The sequence below is a fragment of the Arvicanthis niloticus genome, chromosome 8 (assembly GCF_011762505.2).
Source record: "Arvicanthis niloticus isolate mArvNil1 chromosome 8, mArvNil1.pat.X, whole genome shotgun sequence".
NCBI lineage: Eukaryota > Metazoa > Chordata > Mammalia > Rodentia > Muridae > Arvicanthis > Arvicanthis niloticus.
This window is the reverse complement of record NC_047665.1, coordinates 86470234-86490563: the sequence shown is the minus strand read 5'-3', so window position 1 is coordinate 86490563 and position 20330 is coordinate 86470234. Positions and strand designations below refer to the sequence as shown.

At 45.5% G+C, this 20330-nt stretch overlaps 1 protein-coding gene across 6 annotated transcripts in view; it reads left to right on the top strand.

Annotated features, from left to right (window-relative positions):
* Positions 1 to 3054: 3054 nt before the first annotated feature.
* Smarca4 (SWI/SNF related BAF chromatin remodeling complex subunit ATPase 4) overlaps positions 3055 to 20330 on the top strand; it is an 86187-nt gene continuing 68911 nt past the window's right edge. For 5 of the 6 annotated variants that reach the window (XM_034510591.3, XM_034510592.3, XM_034510590.3 and 2 more), the window contains exons 1-3: positions 3218 to 3362; positions 17594 to 17843; positions 19618 to 19750. In XM_034510591.3, coding sequence (XP_034366482.1) covers positions 17622 to 17843; positions 19618 to 19750 — 355 coding nt within the window. In that variant the 5' untranslated portion in view covers positions 3218 to 3362; positions 17594 to 17621. Of the gene's footprint in view, positions 3363 to 17593; positions 17844 to 19617; positions 19751 to 20330 lie in introns of all 6 variants that reach the window. The other variant, XM_034510593.2, reaches the window with a different exon arrangement.

The window sequence follows — 20330 nt, the reverse complement described above, 5'->3', positions numbered from 1 at the left end:
TGTTGCATCCAGCATACTTGTGTGCTAACAATGAAGTCTGGTTTATATCTGGCCCAGCTTCTGTATATATTTGTACTCTTGTTCATGATTTTCTTGGTATGTACCTATCTGGAATGGAAAAGACCTAATTTGTTGATGCAGGTTAAGTGTTTCACAGAGCTGCCCACTTGATAGCCAAGCAGCCTGGTCCCTGTTTATCACCACCCACCTCCCACCCACTTTCTCTTTTTTTGCCCTTTGAAGAAGTCTCATATAGCCCAGCTGGTCTCAAATTCACTTTGTAGCTGAGGATGACTTTGCATTACAGATCTTCGTGCCTCTACATTTCTTTCTGAGACAACAGGTATGTATCTCTATGCCTATATGCCTAGTTTACTCTGTTGGTGATGGAACCCAGGGTTTCATGCATGCTAGTCACACACTACAAGCAAGAATTATACATTAAGTATAAGATGATACTTAAAAAAAGAAATCTAGCCAGGTGGTGATGGTGCACACCTTTAGTCCCAGCACTCAGGAGGCAACAGCAAGCAAATCTCCAAATTTGAGGCCAGCCAATGAAGAGCTACACAGAGAAACCCTGTGTTGAAAAACAAAAACAACAACAACAACAACAAAAAAAAAAACCAAAATGCAAAAACAATTTTTTAAATATATATATAATAAAAAATTAAAAATCTAGTATGGATAGTAATGTAGCAAATACCTTTAATCACAGCACTCTGGAGACCAAAAAAAAAAAAAAAATTCTAGTATGTAATTTGGACATGGTGTTGTCTGTAATCCTAGTACTCAGGAGAAAGCTTTGGTGGCTCCTAAGTTGAAAGCAGTTCTGGCTGCATAGGTAGCCCCGCCCCCCAGAGGTGTTGGGAAATGAACGTGGGTCCTTTGTAAGAGCAAGTGCTCTTAACTGCTGTGCCATCTTACCAGCCACCAAAATTTATTTTTTGGAGAAAATCTCATTATGTAACCTTGGCTGGCCTGAACTCACTATGTGGATAAAGTTGGCCACAAGGAAAGATCAGCTTGCTTTGATTAAGGACAAATGCCACAAAACCATGTCTGAAAACAAACCTTAAAACCAAAAGTGAGCTGGATGTGGTGGTGCATGTCTTTTGTCCCAGACTTGGGGGGTAGAGGCAGGTAGATCTCAGTTCGAGGTCACCCTGGTTTCAAGATCCAGTTCCAGGTCAGCCAGAGCTACACAGAGAAACTCTGTCCTCAAAAAAAAAAAACAAAACAAAACAAAACAAAAAAGCAGCCAACCAAAAATACCATGAGTCGACCAGTCTTGGTAGCTTGGGTCTGTAATCCTAGCGTTTAGGAGGCAGTAGCAGGGGGATCACTGCCAGTGATTTAATGGCCTGAAACATTTTTTGTTCTACTTTGTGACAGAAAACAACCTTTTTTGTTTGTTTATTTAGAGAAGGTCTCATTTTATATCCATGGCTGCCCTGGAACCTCACTATGTAGAAGAAAGATCAAGCTGTATTCTGACATGCATGCAGCACTCAGGAAGGAAGACACAGAGCAAGTGCCAGGACAGTCAGGGCTACACAAAGAAACGTGGTCTTAAAAACCACATCAAGCCAGCCTGGTCTACAGAGTGAGTTCCAGGACAGCCAGGGCTACACAGAGAAACCCTGTCTCAAAAAACAAAAAACCAAAACAAAACAAAAACAAAAAACAAAAAAACCAAGGGGGCTGGAGAGAGAAGGCGCAGAGGTTAAGAGCACTGACTGCTCTTCTAGAGGTCCTGAGTTCAATTCCCAGCAACCACATGGTGGCTCACAACCATTTGTAGTGGGATCTGATTCCCTCTTCTGGTGTGTCTGAAGATAGCTACAGTGTACTTATATTCATAAAATAAATAAATCTTTAATAAAAAAAAAAACAAAACCAAAGACAAGCAACAAAAACAAGAAACAAGTTGGTAACAAACTCAGAGATCCACCTGCCTCTGCCTCCCAAAACCTGCCTGGCCAACACCAAATATTTTTAAAACCCAACCAGAGGCCTGGAAATCCCCACATCTGTACAGAGTTCTCCACTCAGTCATCCTTCCAAGGATAATGGCTTTCTTCGAAATTGTTAGCATTCTGTCTAAACTCCAACCCCACAGTTACCTGGCTATAGCCAGGAAGGCCTGACCCACTATAAAAGGGATCGCTTGCTCTTTTGATCCCTCTGTCCCCCTCGCCCCTTCCCTTCCCAATCTCTCCATGCGCCCATGGACAGCCTCTACTCTTCTGCTTCTCTCTCTCTCCTTTCTCCCTTTGCCTGGCTTTACTACCCTCCTGGCTCCCCTCCCTATACCAGGAATAACCTACGCTCTACTATACCGGGTGTGGCTGGTCCCTCAGGAAGAAGAGATGCATGGGGCCGCTCAGACATCCCCTTCCCCCATACCTCATCACACACCCACAGAACATACTGTTTATCTCTTTATCTTTTTATAAACACATCAGAAATCGTAAGGAAAATTGTGACCACGGCTATTTCTACCTTACACCCTGTGCATTTTACTTATTCATCCGGCTCCCCACAGATTGTGAACCAGAGGGCGGCTCATAGCCGATTGCAACTCAATAAATATTTGGGAAGCTAATTACTGGGCCTTAGCAGGTTCTGCAGGAAATGTGGTCAGGGCAGAGCCTTGCAGAGCAGGCAGGGCCGCTCCAGGATCAAAGCGTTTCCCAGGCCTGCCCTTAGCTCAGCGTCTGCTCTGCCCTGTCCTTGGACAGTCTGGCCATCTGTGGGCTTCACTTTCCCCCCCCTTAGGTGCTCATTTCCGAGCCTAAGGATTCCCCTTTCATCATTACTATCTCCCATCTAGACCACCCAGCCCCCTCCGCCAACATTAAGCGTCGCTGCAGTGCTACCCCCTCTGCGCATGCTTCTCGGTTGGAGGCCCAATTTCGTGCCTTGGATATAGGTGTGCGCTTGCGCAGAGCCGCCCAGAGCCCCACAGGGGCGGTGCAGCAGAATCTTGTGCGGCTTCTGGACCCGCCCACCATCTCGCTGCCTCAAAGGACCGGTGCTCATGCGCACAGCGAATGGCTGAGCATGCGCACAGGGAGCGGAAGGGTGGGCTGGCGCGCGCACGAAGCCGGACGGGCAGCGGAAGCAGAAGTAGAAAGGAAGGCGGGGGCGCGCGTAGCGGGCGCGCGGGCTGCGTGTATGCTGGGGGGGGCGGCCTGCCGAAGCTGAGCGGGCACGCGCGCGAGGCTTTCCCACTAGCTTGGCAGCGGCGGCGACAGCTTCTTTGTTTCCTGAGGAGAAGCGAGACGCCCACTCTGTCTCCGACCCCTCGTGGAGGGTTGGGGGCGGCGCCAGGAAGGTTACGGCGCCGGTACCTCCAGGTAAGGAATGGAGACTCCCGGGCGGAACGAGGCTCCCGGGGCCAGGGGAAGACGGTTTGAATGAAGCCGAGGCGCCGGGAGGGGGAGGGGGCAGCCGGGCGATCAGAGCGGGGTCGGGGTACGGCGGCGCCTGAGGGTCAAGAAGCCTTGCGCGCGCGGCTCAGGCCGCAGTGTAGCGAGACCGCGGTGTCTTCCAGGCTCTGTGGCCGGCGAGGCTGGTGGCTCTGGGCCGCGTGAAGGCCGCACGCGCGTTCTCGTGGGGTCTTGGGACAAAGCTCCTTCCCATTGACGTTCCAGAGGTCCAGATTCCCCACTTTAATTTCTGTGCACCCCAACTTTCAACAGTGGCTAGGTGTCGTGGGCTTTTCTGGCCTCGTTTGTAACGGGTGTGATGCCTCATGGTCGGGCGTTGGGAGCAACATTTTACCTCAGATATTGATGCCCAGTGTAGCTTGGACGCAGTCGTGAACCCTCTTCGGTCTCTAGACCTCACTTTTTCTATTTTTATTTTCGATAAATTCCATTATTGCAGATTTTGAAGGAAAAGTAAAGAATTTCTCCCGTGGCTTCAAAATATTTGCCTAAAAAGTGAAAGCTGCCTGGAAACGTTTGCTCACGGCGGCATTGTTTTTCTTTTGAGTCCCTTGGCTCGTCCCATTTTCAGATAGGGCTTTTTATTTTAAAACATCGAAGGCAAGTGTTTGTGCGGGTCCGAAGGCATCGGCTTTTACCTCCAATGACTTCTCAGGAACTGGAAACAAGTTTTTTGTTTGAATTGACAGACAGGCTTTGAGTTTGATGCCCAGCGCCGGCTGTCAGCAAGCTGTGTGACCTTAGGCGAAATGGCCAATCTCTCCAAACCTCTTGGTTTCCTCCTTTGTACTAGGGAATTACTTTTTACCGATAGGATTGGGGAAAACTAGGCAAATAGTTCCTGCATCATCATTATTCTGATTTTGAAGACAGGATCTTATAACCAAGGCTGACCTCCACCTCCTCATGTAGACCAGGCTAGTCTTAAATTCCTCATGCTCGTCTTCCTCCCCCTCCCAAGTGCTGGATAACATATTCAGCCAGGCTTCCTGCACTGTTATTGACTGGTCCAGCAGATAGTTGAATCCCTACTTTGTGTTAACATGTTTGGTAGGGGAATGGGCTGTAAATATGGGGACATTTCTCCTTGGCCTGAATGTGTATTAGTTCATTAAGGATTGGGTTTGTTTTGACTCCTCCCATGCCCTTCTGGCTGTCCTGAGACTCGGTTATCAGGCTGGCCTCAAACTCACACAGATCTGCCCACCTCTGCCCTCTGAGTGCTGGAATTAAACTCTTGCAAAGCCAAGCCCCTTGGGCCCCCTTGTGTTTGTTTTCTTTTTTAATTAAATCGGTTTTATTTGTTTGGTTTTTGAGGCAGGGTCTCTCTGTGCAGCCCTGGCTGTCCTGGAACTTGCTTTGTAGACCAGGCTGGCTTCTAGCTGAACTGAGAGATCTGCCTGCCTCTGCCTCCAGAGCGCTGGGATTCAAGCTGTGAGCCACCAGTGCCAAGCTAGTTTAAGTGTTGCAATTCCTTATTTATTTGTGTATGGAAGTCAGTTTTCCCCTTCATCACGTGGGTTCCTGGGATTAAACTCAGGTCGTCAGTTTTCAGTGCAATTGCTTTACCTGTTGAGTCATTTCTCCTGTTCCTAAGCCGCTAAGTGTGTTGAATTTTTGTGTTGTTGACCCTGTACATGCTAGGGAAGTGTTGTACCACCAAGCTAGTACCCAGCAAGCATTGTTTTGATTTTGTTATTTTTTTATGAATGTGGGTTTTTTTTTTTTGTTGTTGGTGTTGTTTGTTCATTTTGGGCCTGGAACCCATGGCCTTGTGCATTGCTAGACATGATATATATATATGATATATACATATATTGCTATATATATATATATCTCCAACCCTTTGGTCTGCCATTGAAGCCTCACAGCCTATCTTGTGAAGGAACAGAGTGGTTGCCCAAGGGAGCAGTGGTGGGTATAAGTCTAGAAGGGTGCATAGAGGAGGAACCTTCATTCAAAATTAGGGACGATGTGTCTCCCCCACCCCATAGCTGGGAATGGAGTGGTGCCAGCAGAGCTACTGCTCTGTCTGGTCTCCAGCAGTGCAGTTGGAAGCTGGCAGTAGTGGGACAGGAGAGGAGGGGCCTTGGGAGGGATGAACTTGGGTGAGTGGTACAAGATCCAAAGCAATAAATATTTGTTGCTGCTGTTTGGCTTTGAACTTTCCAGACCTTCTAGCCTCTTCTAGCCTCAGATGCCACTGTTTTGAAAGTGATGAAGTCACTGGTGAAGTCTGGGGTCCTGGTTTGGTGGTTTGTTTGTAGGTGTGTGTGAAAGGTGTTAGTTCTTTTTTTGAACTTAGAAGTTTTTGTTTGTGAGTGATATTTTGGGTGATATATGGAGGTCAGAGGACAACTTTCAGGAGTGGATTTTCTCCTACCATATGGGTCCTGGGAATTGAATTTCAGGTCATCATATTGGTAGCAAGTGTTTTTACCTGCTGATCCGTCTTGCTGTCAAGGGTGCTAGTTCTTCAGTGTTCTCTAATTCATAGGCAGCCCCTGAGTCCTGGCACTCACCTGTCAAACAGGTACCATTGGCTGTCACTGAACCTGATGATAGGCTTGAATGAAATGACAGGCGAATCTGCTAACTATAGTGAATACCATTTGATTTTTGTTTGTTTGTTGAGACAGGGTTTTTCTGTGTAGCCCAGGCTGTCCTTCATCTGCCTGCCTCTGCCTCCAGAGTTCTGGGATTAAAGGTGTGAGCCACTACCGCCTGGCATGGACATTATTTGTTAAAGTTACTGTTCTAGTTTCATTTCTATTAATTCTTTTTTGTGGTGCTGGGGACAACCCAGAGTTTACATATGATAGGTGTGGTGGTTTGAATGAGAATAGCCCTCATAGGCTCATATATTTGAAAGCCTGGCAGAACTGGTTTTAGGAAGGATTAAGATATGTGTCTTTGTTAAAGGAGGTGTTTCAGTGGGGGTGAGCTTGAGAATCTCTCTGCTCCTTCCTTGTATATCAAACGTAAGTTCTCAGCTACCGCTGCAGGACCACGCTTGCCTGGAGCCATGCTCCCCTCTGCAGTGGTCGTGGACTCAGCAGCCCACATACAAGCCTTGGCTGCTGATGTCTTCACAGCAGTAGGAAAGTGCTTTGCCATTAGGCTATGCTCTCTGTTTTTTTGTGGTAGGTATGGGTGTTGGGAGCTGAACTTGGGTCTTTTTGCAAGAGCAGCAAGTGTTCTTAACCTTTGAATCTTCTTCCCAGATCTCATGTTGAACACTTAAAATATTTACTGTCCATTCCTAGTTCTAGAAAGAATCTTGTTTTTATCTTATTAGCTCATTCATTGATTGTTAGTCTTTTCTAGTGCATATTTAATTTTTGCAAATTTATTTTGTGCGTGCACATGCAAAAGGGAGAAGAGCTCATTACTCTGTCTTTCCACTGTGGGAAACAGATCCTTGCTCTGTCAAAGCAAGAAATTACTGGAAGTGAGACATTTTGTAATACACTGCTTTTGCAGAAAGGGATGCCAGCATAGAGAATAGGAAAAAAATGGCTGTTGTTTTTTTTTTGTTTGTTTGTTTGTTTGGGTGTTGTGTTTTTTTTTTTTTTGTTTTGTTGTTTGTTTCCCGAGACAGGGTTTCTCTATGTAGCCCTGGCTGTCCTGGAACTTCCTCTGTAGACCAGGCTGGCCTCGAACTCAGAAATCCGCCTGCACCAAGTGCTGGGATTAAAGGTGTGTGCCACCACTGCCCGGCTTTACTTTGTTTGTTTGTTTGTTTGTTTGTTTGTTTTTCAAGACAGGGTTTCTCTGTGTAGCCCTGGCTGTCCTGGAGCTCACTCTGTAGACCAGGCTAGCCTTGAACTCAGAAATCCACCTGCCTCTGCCTCCCAAGTGCTGGGATTAAAGGCGTGCGCCACCACCGCCCGGCTGGCTGGCTTTTTTTAAAAAAAACAAAACAAAACATGGTCTCATTGTGTAGCAGGGCTGACTTGGAACTCATTACTTAGACCAGGCTGGCCTCAAACTCACAGTTCCACCTGCCTCTGCCTCCCGAGTGCTCCACCACACCCAGCACTCAAGACTGCTTTGTTTTACAGCGTGTGTGTGTGTGTGTGTGTGTGTGTGTGTGTGTGTGTGTGTAAAAAATAGTCAGGAGGTCAGAGGTCAACTTTCACGAACTAGTTCTTCAGTGAAGTGAGTTATAAGGTTCAAACTCAGATCTTTGGGCAAGTGGCAAATGCCCTGGGTTTTTATTGCTGCATTGAAACCAAAAGCAAGTTGGGGGAAAAAGGGTTTATTTGGCTTACACTTCAATATTGCTGGTCATCAGAAGTCAGTACTGGAACTCTAACAGGGCAGAAATGTGGCTGGATGCAGGAGCTGATGTAGAAGGTATGGAGGGGTGCTGCTTACTGGCTTGCTCAGTCTGCTTTTCTTATAAAACCCAAGACCACCAGCCTAAGGATGGTCCCACCCAGGGTGGGTTGGATCCTCCCCATCAATCCGTAATTAAGAAAATGCCTTACAGCCAGATCATACAGAATCATTTTCTCAGTTGAGGTTTCCTCCTTTCAGATAACTTTAGTTGATGTGTCAAGTTGACATAAAACCAGCCAGCACATGCCTTTACCCTGCTGAGCCATCTTGATTGCTCTGAACTTTTTGTTTGTTTTGTTTTTTTAAGACAGTGTTTCTCTGTATAGCCCTGACTATCCTAGAACTTGATCTGTAGACCAGGCTGGTTTTGAACTCAAGAGATCCTCCTGCCTTTGACTTCCAAGTGCTGGAATTAAAGGCATGTACTAATTATTTTTTTGAGACAGTGTCTTGCATAGCCTAGGTTGGCCTGGAGTTTGCTACATAGTTGAAGGTGACCTTTTACTGTTTGTTTGTTTGTTTGTTTTCCTTTTTGATAGGGTCTTACCACATATTTCAGGCTGGCCTCAAACTAATGGCGATCCTCTTATCTCAGCCTTACAAGGACTGGGTTTATAGGCTTGGATACTACACTTGGCTTAAGGCATTGGTGTTTCATTTTTCTGACTTCATTGTAAGGCGTACCATAGCATCTCACTGAGTGGCTAGCAAGGGTTCTGTGCTTTTATAAGTTGTAGTAGCATTGAAAAATACTTGAGAGTTCAGTGATTTTGATTTGTTTTGTTTTTAACCAAGAATTTGGGGCTGTGATCTAGCTTAGTAGTAGCCTACTATGCACTAGGCCCTAGAGTCTATCTCCAGTCAACACAAGCACAGACACAGTCTATAGAAAACATGGATCTGGAGGGATGGAAAGATGATAGCTCAGTGGTTAAGAGTACTGGCAGCTCAGCTGGGTGGTGGTGCCTTTGATCACAGCTCTCAGGAGGCAGAGGCAGGTGAATCTCTATGAGCTGGAGGACAGCCTGGTCTACTGATTGAGTTTTAGAATAGCCAGAGCTACACAGAGAAACCTTGTCTCAAAAAATTAAAAGGTTTTTTTTTTTTTTTTTTTTTTAAAGTACTGGCAGCTCTTTCAGAGGATCCAGGTTCCATTCCTAAGAGGCACACGGTGGTTCACAGCAGTCTGTAACTCCATTCCTAGGAGATCCTATGCTTTCTTCTGGCCTCTTTGGGTACTGTACAGGGAATTATACAGACATCCATGCAAGCAAAACACCCCCATGCGTGAAATAATAAAACACACTGTATAGACCAACAACAGAAAAACAAGCAATATGTCCATTTTTAACAGTGGTGACTGTCAGTGTTAAGTTGCTTTGCCAGCTGATATGCCTCACTGGCTCTGGATGCAGGTGGCTACATGACAGTTGTTCCAGCACCCGTGACAGTGGAGATGTCCATCAGGGACATCTGAGGTGCTTCTTGTGTGTTCTAAAAGTCTCAGGAGAATGGCAGTGTGGGCCATCTCACTGTGCCCTTGGAATTTAATCTGGAATCCAGGCAGACCTGTATGATGCCCATGGTAGCCATTGCTGTTGACTTCCCAGTACGTCCTCTGCCTGTAAGAGGTTCAGTGACCTCTGGAGGTCCTGTCGCTCCCTGCTTCTCTGTCATTCATCGTCTTTTGTGCCCCAGGTGGGAGCTTCTCCCACCTACATTATTTGTGTATACAGCAAGCTAGTGGGAGCTAGTGAGAGGCCTTAGTGGTGGTGAAACCAACCTTAAACAAGAGAAAGGATATGGACAGAACAGATTTGTGTAACCTTACTTCAGATGTGGGGACTGGGAACAGCCTAGCCTGTAGTGAAAAGCTCATCCAAGGGGTGGAAAGGCTAAGTGTGCTATATCCTTGTAGCCCCCCAAATCACTGTTGAATTCATAAAAATCTCTTAGGATGATGAGGCCAACCTGGCTCTCTCAGGGCCTGTGATACTGAGGTGTTTTTTGTTTGTTTGTTTGTTTGTTTTTGGGGTTTTGTTTTGTTTTGTTTTTTTTTTTTTTTTTTTTTTGTTGTTGTTGTTTTATATTGGTGTTCTGCCTCCAAGTATGTCTGTGTGAGGATGTCAGATCCTGTGGAACCTGGAATTACGGACAGTTGTGGTTGTATGATTGTAGGTGCTGGGATTTGAACCTGGGTCCTAAGAGCAGCCCTTGCTCTTAGCCACAGAGCCATCTGAGAGCCAGTGCCCCAGTGCTGAGATCTTAAGTGGTTTTCAAGTGAATGAAAATAGAATGCAGGATCCCAGATACCATACACAGTTTCTTCTCCCTCCCTCGCCCCTCCCTCCCTTCCACTTTCTCTCCCTCTCTTTCTTTCCAACAGGGTTTCTTTGTGTAGCCCTGGCTGTCCTAGAACTATCTCTGTAGACAGGCTGGCCTCAAACTCAAAGAGTTTGTCTCTGCCTCTGTCTCTGCCTGTGCTGAGATTAAAAGTATGCTTCACCACCGCTCAGCACCATACACAATTTCTAAGACTAATTTCTTTTTATGATTGACAATTGAATTTTCTGTATTGAGTTTTTGCATGTGAATGCAAGTGCCCTGGAGGCCAGAAGAGGATATTGGATCCCATGGAGCTAGAGTTACGGGTGGTCCCACAGGTGCTGGGAATTTAATTCAGGTCCTCTGCAAGAGCAGCAAGTGTTTTTGTTTGGTTTGTTTTTTGTTTTATTTTTTGGTTTGTTTTTTAAATTTGTTTTTGTGTCCTTGGCTCACATTATTTTTTATATATATATTTTTGTTCTTTTGGGTCTGTACACTTTGACCAAGCAATAATATTATTTATTTATTTTTTTATTTACAGCAACTGTTCTTAGTCATTGATCTATCCTCTCCAGCCCCTAATCTTGTCTCACTGAACCTGGAGTATGCTCATTTTCTCATTTAGATTGGCTAGTGAGCCCCAAGGTCTTCCTGTCACCTCCTTAGTGCTGGAATTAGGCTCATGCAACCATCACGTGTGTGGTGGCTCAGAGGTGATAATGAACATCTGCCTTAATTTATAAGTACTTTGTATTTTGAGCTTTTGAAACCATAGTGCATTGTTTGGTCTAGTCTACAAACCGGTTGCTGTGGTGGCTACAAGCAGTTAGTATTTACATGGGTGCTGGAACTCAACCATGATGGTTTCAGAGGAAGTGCTGTGCTCACTGAACCCTCTTCCCAACCCTTATTGTTTTGTTAGTGAAGCTTGATGCACTCGTCTTCTGGTCCCTGTGCAAAGGTCCCTTGTTCTTTCCCAGTATTTGTAGGCTGCTTAGCTGATGGTGGCTTTGAACATTTTCTGGCTTTTCTGCAGCCTGGTGTTTCAGAGGCAGCAACTAGAGGAGCAAGTGCTGTTTTTCTTTTGATTTTTATTTGTATGTGGATGCATATGTCACGTGTGTAAGTACCCAAGGAAGCCAGGAGGGTGTCAAAGCTCTTGGAACACTGGATTTGTATGCATTGGGAACTGAACTCTGGCCTCCTTAAAGAGCTGTTGCTTCAGCCCCCAAGTGACACTTGCAAGAGCCTCTTGTACTTTATGTGGTGGTTTACATGGTCATGGTTCTCATAATCTCAAGCATTTGAGCCCCAGTTGGTGGTGCTGTCTGGGAAGGCTTAGTAGACCTTGCTAGAGGAAGTAGCTCAGTTAGGAAGGGAATTAAGAGTGTATAGCCTTACCCTACTTTCACAGCTCCCTCTTGCTGCCATGCCTGCCACTTGCTGCCATACTTCCACAGAGACATGATGGACTCTTAGTCCTTTGGAACCATAAACCAGACTACAGTCTCTTTTCCTTAAGTTGTCCTTTAGTCACGGTGTCTTATCACAACAGTAAGTAACTAATAAACCTTCAAAAGTTCATCTTTTTCCTTTTTCTTTTTTTTTTTTCTTTTCTTTTTTCTTTGCTTTTTTTCTTTTTGAGACAGGGTCTGTGCTACATTTGCTTTCCTGGATATGTCTCTATGTAGATCAAGACTGGCCTGGCTTCTTAATTCGAGGTCTGCCTACTGCTGCCTCAAGTGTTGTGATTAAAGGCCTGTGAGAACAGGTCTGGTCCTCAAACGGTGATATTAAGCTGGGTGCTCAGGCACCTGTGTAACCCTGTCGGTGGGAAATTAAGGTCTGCAGAATCTAGAGATCCAGCTTGGGCTACCCAATGAGATTTCTTAGAAAACAAAATGAAGTCAGTTCAGGAATATTGTTGAGCAGAGGCCATAGCAGTCATGTGCCCTTGCTTACAGCTCATTGACAAAGGGGAAGTTGGCTTGTACTAGGTTTGGGGTTGTAAGGAGATGATGAACTGGAGTTTTCTGGTGCTGCTTGTAGTCTGCTTCAGCTTTACCATGCTCCTCTAGCTGCCTAGGAAGTGGGGGAGCCAATAGGATTAATGCTTTCTTCAGGTAGCAAGCGCCTGTAGCTTTGTTTATTGGACCTAGGTTCCTAGCAGTCAGGATTTATTTATTTATTTATTTATTTATTTATTTATTTATTTGATCAGTTCTTTATTTATTGAAACTGGGTTTCTTTGAGTAGCCCTGGCTATCCTAGAACTAGCTCTGTAGACTAAACTGGCCTTGAAATCAGATCTACCTGCCCTCCTCCCACCTACCTACTCTACTTTTTCTTCTGATTAGCTTTAAAACTGAATGGAAACAGTTTAGACTTTTAAAAAAATGTTTGTAGCGAACCGCCAGTGGCTCGGCCCTTAAGGCTCCCACCCGCAGAGGGCGCCCCGTCTCTTGGTGCGCCGGTTCGAGTCCCGCCGCCGTCTCTCCCGTCTTCCCGTGTCATCTCGTGGGAAAAAAAATAAAAATAAAAAAATAAAAAAATAAAAAAAATGTTTGTAAGTGTTTTGTCTGCATGGTGTATTAGTGCACCACTTTTGTTACTGGTTCTGGTACCAGAAGATACATATTGGATTGCCCAGAACTGGAGTTACACCATTGCTCCCTGCTGTGTGGGTGCTGGGAATTGAACCTAGTTCCTTTGGAAGAGCAGCCAGTGCTCTTGCTCTTATCCCTGAGCCATCTCTCCAGCCCCAGAAGCAGTTTGGATTTTTAACCTTCTATCTAGAAAATTGTCGTCTCCTTTCAATTTTTGTGTTGGTTTTGTGTTTTCATTGAAGACAGTTTCCCAGGCTAATATCAAATTGGTTGTGAAACCTCAAGAACTCCTGATTTTCTTTATTTTCAGGGTCTCTTCCTGAACCTGAAGCTTGTTCTAGCTGAAGAATTTGTCTTCATCTCCCAGTACTGGGATTATAGGCATATATAACCATGTAAAGCTTTGTACATGGGTGCTGAGGAATTGAACTCAGGGCCTCATGCTTGTACAGCCAGTGGGGTTTTTGTTTGGTTTTGAGAGAAAGTCTCACCGTGTAGCCCTGGCTGGCCTAGCAGGGTTTTCACACTCCTGTTTTGGAGACTTAATTGATAAAATCAGCCATAGAGAAAAACCGTAGAAGAGCTGGCCAGTTAAGTGCTGAGAAAGACTGTTTTGAAGGGCACTGCAGGAAGCCCAGGCGCCCTGAGGAACCACCAGCCCCTTCCCCTACCCGAGGTCAACCCTTGGAAGTGCACCACCATACCCTGATCTGCTTTCTCTGCCTGAGATACAGTGTTTTCTTCAACCAAATGAAGGCAAGTTTTGGGACTTCACAAATGACTTCTGATTTCTGTTTCTGTATCTCTTAGTGATAAGAATGTATTATGGCATCACCAGGAAAGGCAATTTAGATAAAAGGGAGTTGTATCTCAGACCCTGTCTCAGGCTACAGAGTTGTTACAATGCTTTTGGTTTGGGTAGCTATAAAGAAATAACTTTCCCATGGTTTAATTTTGTTGTTGTTGTTGTTAAATATACATATGTTTGTGGTATGTATATGAGTGTGAGCCATCTCATGAGCCCTCACAGTTCTTTTTATTGTGTTGCACAAGGGCATGTATTTGCATGTGGAGGCCAGAGGATAATCTTGGGTGTCATTAGAAATGCCATTCACCTTTGAGAGAAGGTCTATTATTGTCCTGGGGTAAACCTAAGACTTCTTCATGTACACTATTCATGTGCTGTTTCACTCAATTACACCTGAGCCCTGAGTGAGTGACTTAGTTTGTTTCTCTCTCTCTCTCTTTCTTCCTGCCTTTCTTTCTTTCTTCCTTCCTTCCTTCCTTCCTTCCTTCCTTCCTTCCTTCCTTCCTTCCTTCCATTATATAGGATGGGTATCATCACAAATGATTTTAATCCAGGTGGATCTCTTGAGTTCCAGGCTGGTCTGATCTATATAGTAAGACCTTGTCTCAAAAAAATTACAAGAAACCACTGTGTGTGTGTGTGTGTGTGTGTGTGTGTGTGTGTGCATATATAAATACATATATATTTATTTTTCATTGTATGTGTGTGTGCACTTGAGTTGAATGCCCATGAAAGCCAGAAGATTCTCTAGAGCTGGAATTACAGGGGCTGTCAGCCACCTGGTGTGGGTGCTGGGAACTAAACTCAGGTCTATCTTTTTTTTAAGGATATTTATTTATTTTATATGCATACACTGTAGCTGTATTCAGATACAACAGAAGAGGGCATCAGATCCTACTGTTGTGAGCCACCATGTGGTTGCTGGGAATTGAACTCAGGATCTCTGGAAGAGTGGTCAGTGCTCTTAACTGCTGAGCTGTCTCTCCAGCCCCTAAACTCGGGTCTTACAGAAGAGCAACAAGCACTTTTTTTTTTCTTTTCTAAAGATTTATTTATTATATATACAGTGTTCTGCCTACAGCCAGAAGAGAGCACCAGATCTCATTATAGATGGTTATGGACCACAATGTTGTTACTGGGAATTGAACTCAGGACCTCTGGAAGAGCAGCCACAGCTCTTAACCTCAGAGCCATATCTCTAGCCAGTCCACCCCCTCCCTTTCTTTATTTCTTCTTCTTCTTCTTCTTTTTTTTTTTTTTTGAGACTGAGTCTCTATTATGTACTTCTGGCTATCCTGGAACCTGCTGTGTAGACCAGGCTGATCTTGAGCTCATGGAGATCCACCTGCCTGTGCCACCTGAGTGCCGAGATTAGGAACGTGAGCTGCCACTCCCACTTGAGCAGCAAACATTCCTAACCACTGAGCTATTTCTTGAGCCCTTTATATTCTGTTTTATTTTTGTGTTTTTGTATCTGTGTATTTTGTATGTAGATCCTGTCTCAAATGTGAGAGACCCAAGGTTATCCTCTGGCCTCCATACATGCCTTTATTTGAGTATGTGCTAGTCCCAGGGCTTGTGTGTTGTCGTGGCACACGTCTTAAAGAAGACAGTCTATAAAACTCAGTTCTCTTCTTTTACCATGTGGGTCCTAGAGTTTGAACTCAGATTAGGTTTGACAGCAAATGCCTTTACTAGCTGAATCATCTTGCCAGTACCCTCACCCCAAACCCCATTTTTGAGATAGGCTGTAGCTCTCTGTGCCCAGTGTCCTGAATAATGGAATTTCAGGTGTGTAATACCATGCCTGTCCCTGAATTTGTCTTTTAAATGTTAATACATTTATTTCTTCTTTTAGTGTGTGTCTGGATGTGTGTGTGAATGAGTGTATACGTTTGTGTATGCATGTAGAGGTGAGGTCGGTGTTTTCCTTAGTTGTTCTTCACCTTATTCTTTGACCTTATTCTTAACTGAATCTGGAACATGTGATCCAGCTAGACTAACCAGCCAGAAGGCCCGTAGGATCGTGCTCCTGTTGTTAGGGTTACAGATGGGCACTGTTGTGTTCAGCTTTTACAAGAGTGCTGAGGATTAAAACTTGGGTTCCGTGTTTATATGACAGGTACCTTACCCATTAAGCTGCTCCCAGCCCCAAATTGTAATGTATCTTCATATTATGGCCTTTTCTAGAAAGGCTGTGCCATTTGCTAAGAGTTTACTTCTGTTGAATTTATGGAGTAGAGTTTCATGTTGTTTGAGTCTTGGTCTTTCTCTTTCCTTGCTAAATGGGAAGGTCAGTAAGCCTTAAGAGGTTTGAAGGGCAGACTAACACTCTTTACCCCTCAGCCCTTTGTATTGTTTATCAGAAAGATGGCTCATCTATGTCCCACTCTCTGGGAGTTCACTCTGATCCAATTGATTGACTGATTGAGCTTTCTCTTCTTTTCTCTTTCCTTCTTTTTTGTTTTGATTTGTTTACTTGTTTTGAGATGGGGTCTCTGTGTCCTCCTGGCTGTTCTAAAACTCTCTATGTAGACCAGCTGGCTTTGAACTCTGCCTGTTTACCTTCTGAGTGTTAGGATTAAGGATATGAGCCACCACACCAAACTTGTTTTTGTTTTTGAGATACTGTAGCCCAGGATGGATCTGGAGTTCACTATGTAGCCAAAGTTAACCTTGAACTTCTAGTCCCTTACTTTCACCTTGTTAAATAATCTCTCCTGCTCCCCGTTAGAATTTTTTGTTGGGCTCATAATAGCCTTACCATCTATTGGCTCCTGGTTTTTCTGTGGTCCCTGAGGTGATCTCTAGAGTGATGAACTCAAGATAGGCTTTCAGGGACTTTGATAGCTGTGGAGGGGCTGGAACCCCTCTAGATTACTTCTAGAGTGAGAGAGGTAAGTAGTTTAGTGATCATTTAACATGTCTCTCTTGGCTGTAAGTAGGTGCTTCAGTGAATCAAGGTCTGAAGTCTTTTATGTGGACAGTGTTTTTCTCTTTGCCCTCGTTGTTTTTGTTGTTGTTCTTTTTGTTGTTGTTCTTTTGTTTGTTGTTTGAGACAGGGTCTGTATGGTCTAGAAGTAAGTCTGTGTAGACCAGGTGGTTTCAAACTCACAAAGATCTACCTGCCTCTGCCTTCCTCTGCTGAAATTAAAAGTGTGTGCCACCATGCCTGGACTCATTTTCTTTCTTAACTGACAAGATGAGTTAAGGATTTGGTTCTCAAGGATCATGGGCCCTGGGGAGAACCTCTGGCTCCTCCAGCCTTCCTTTACCAGTTGCTCATCTCTATAAGGACATGTTAAAGGCCTTTACTGTGGCTTTGCTTGGAAGTATGGAGGGAATTTTCTCTCTGTGTTGACCTTTTTTCTTTGTGGATTGGATGCTGATCAGAGCTCACTAATTGTGTGTGTGTGTGTGTGTGTGTGTGTGTCTGTCTGTCTGTCTGTCTGTCTGTCTATGACCTTTATGAGCAAGAGAACAGATGATGCCACAGTTAAAGGACAATTTGAGAGTTGCCCCACAGTCCCCTAAGGACCTAGTTGATCTTGGAGGTAAGGGGAGGACATTCTCCCTCTGACCACATCAGTGTAGCTTCCTATTGTGGTTATTTAACATACCCAAAAAGTCGGTTTCACCAGTCTGTTACTTTAACTACCATATGATATTTAGATAAGGCTGGGGCAATACCTAGAAGTAATTGGTGGTTGTAGGGGGGAGTGAGACAGGGTCTCACTGTGCAGTCCTGGTTGGCCTGGAACTTGTGTAGGCCAGGCTAAACTCAAATTAAGAGACCCTCTGCCTCCCTATTACTGGGATCATGGACCTGTACTTTTATTTCCTGCTTTCTGAGCTGATTTTCCTGAGATAACATTGTTTTCTTCAAAAAGAATAAAAGAAAAGTTTGGAACAAAGGTTTGTGTAAGACCTGCAAGATGGGGCACTGTGTGCTGGGTGAATATGACTGACCTTTGGGCCCTTCTTTGCTGTTCTTGACATAACTGAACCCATGTCCCAGATTCTAGGATGACCAGAAATTTTTTTTTTGCCAACAGGAGATCACTGCCTGTAGCTCTTGTAAAGATGTCTACTCCAGACCCACCCCTGGGTGGAACTCCTCGGCCTGGCCCTTCCCCAGGTCCTGGCCCTTCACCTGGTGCAATGCTGGGCCCTAGCCCTGGCCCCTCACCAGGTTCTGCTCACAGCATGATGGGGCCAAGCCCAGGACCTCCTTCAGCAGGACATCCCATGCCCACCCAGGGGCCTGGAGGGTACCCCCAGGACAACATGCATCAGATGCACAAGGTAAGAGGGCGATTCAGAGCACTAGCCACACCTGTGGTCTCATTCCTGTACTCTGTTCCTGAGACTCACCTTGGTGTCTTATACAAAGCTGCAGGAGCCTCTCTACGTTAGAGGAGAGGTCTTTGTGGAGGTGACTTGGCTTGGTTCAGATTTTTATCCTAAGGTGTGCTTCTCTGGATCAGGCTGTTCTGAGCCAGAAGGCTGAGCAGCCATTCCACTCTGTGTTTTCTATACTCCTTGTGCTTTCTTTTGTTATAAGGAATTCCCAAATTCCTCCAAGACTGCTCCTCTGGCTGCACTGGTGGTCTATGTATTTGAAGCCGTGGAGAGTACTCAGTCTGCTCCTGAGCTTGCACTCCAGACTGCCATCTTCTTTTGTTAAATGTGTCAGCATTGCTTTTCCCAGCAAGGCTGCCAAGCAGCTCTCCTGTCCTGAGGCCTTGGTCTTCTTCTTCCTCTTAGGACTGACTGGGAGTAATGTCAGCATTTGTCTGGGCCCATAGAGGCTGGGGTATAAGAAGATGGAGCAGGAGGGTTCACCATAGTGGCATTGTTGGCATTGTCAGTTGCTCCTCTTCCCTGCAGGGTTGTCCCTGTGTTTGCCTCCTACCCCTGCAGGTTTCCAAGTATAGGTTGTGTTCCCTAACCACAAATGAGGAAGGCCCTCACACGCCTGTCTCGTTCTCATTGTATTCTGCTTTTGAGACATCTCCATTTCTGGTTCCTGGACTGTTCTGTCAGCTTAGTAGAGCTCTTTTTCCCCTATGAAAGAGGCTCTGGGTCACATGTATGAGCCCACCATCCAGTTTACAGAGTCTTCCTTGTGCTGTAAGCTGCATCTCCTTTACCTGTACTCCTTCTAACATTGCTCACGAATTCTAATGCCTCTGACAGGTGCCCGCTGGACACCTACCATTTATCTAGAAATCTGTGTATTGGAGTCCTGGCTGACAACACCTTACTGAGCCCCTTCTATGCTGTAGGCAACACTGTTGCTCAGCATACACAGTCTTGAGGAGCCTGCACACACTGGTGGCCCCACAGGAAGCTGTCTCCATGTCCCTGTCTCAGTTTCCTTTGTTACAGCTATACTGAGTGTGTGGCTTTGGTGTCACTCTGCTTTATCACATGCTGCCTGTGAGTTTTTGCAAAGCAGAATGCTTGATAATCAGTCCTAGTTCACAGAAGGGTCTTAGGCAATCTCTCTCAATAGCCACTCTAGCCATTGCCCTGGGAGGCATACCTACTCCCAAAGCACCATGTGTCACCTTCCCTCCACATGCCAGCATCCTGCTAACATTGTGCTCTGTCTCAGTGGTGGGACGGTTCTGTAATAGCCTTTTCTTAGCTGACAGCTGCTGAGGCCTTGAGGACAGTGAGGTATATCTCACTGCTGTTCAGTCTTTGATATGCAGCAGACCTTTTTTCATGTCTGCTTGATTTATAGTCTCCAAGGGTGAGGGCTTCAGGCCTTCATTTGCAACCAGTCTCCTTGGCACAAAATGCAAGGAACCAGGGCATCTTTCTTTTTGGTTCTTCTCACTGGCTTGAAAGGCAGCTCCAGGTCTCCACTGCCTAAGTAGTCAACTTTTCCAGTAGCTTGATTCTGTGTCTGTCCTGACACCCACAAGGTGTGGTGAGTGTGCCTCAGAGCTAGCCCTCTGGCACCCTTGGGTGGACCGCTGTGTGGTCTTCTTTCTCAGCTTTACTCTTCCTGAGCTTTGTTCAGCTGCCTCTTGTCCTTAGCTGACCTGTGTCTTTGTACATCTCACAGCCTATGGAGTCCATGCACGAGAAGGGCATGCCTGATGACCCACGGTACAACCAGATGAAAGGGATGGGCATGAGGTCGGGGGCCCACACAGGTATGGGACCTCCGCCTAGTCCCATGGACCAGCATTCTCAAGGTACAGTCTGGGTCATTTTTTGTTTCATGTTCATGTGCCTGGAGCTTAGAATCTGCTTTCCTCAGTGGGGATTTCAGGGGCAGCTTGGACAGCTGAGCTGTGGGGAGGCCTCCCTGATGAGGTGTGGCTAGTGCTCTGAATAGCCCTCTTGCCTTGGAGTAGTCTCAAGTACTGAGCAGGTGGGACAGAGGTGATTGATTCGCAAGGTGTTTGAGGTCAAGGCTTAGCATGGTGGAACCTGGGGGCTAACAACTCTAGTGGTGCCTTAGAACACTGCTTTAGGCAAGTTGACTTTTCTACGTGGGGATGATTGATATTATAGATGACTTGTTGAGTCCTCTCTGTCACCAGGGGCCAGTAAGAAAGGTCCTGGGATTCACAGGAATGACAGTGGAAAAGCTGGCCTGGCCAGAGGGCAGGCTTGATGGAGCCTGGTTTGCAGTTTTCACCTTTTGCATTGATTATCTGTACCCCACTGAAACATGTACCCAAGCTTGTGACCACATTAGCTGCTGGGCTGAGCCACCTCCCTCTTGGTGCTTCTTGTTTGACTCAGGAGAATGATGTTGCCTAGTTACCT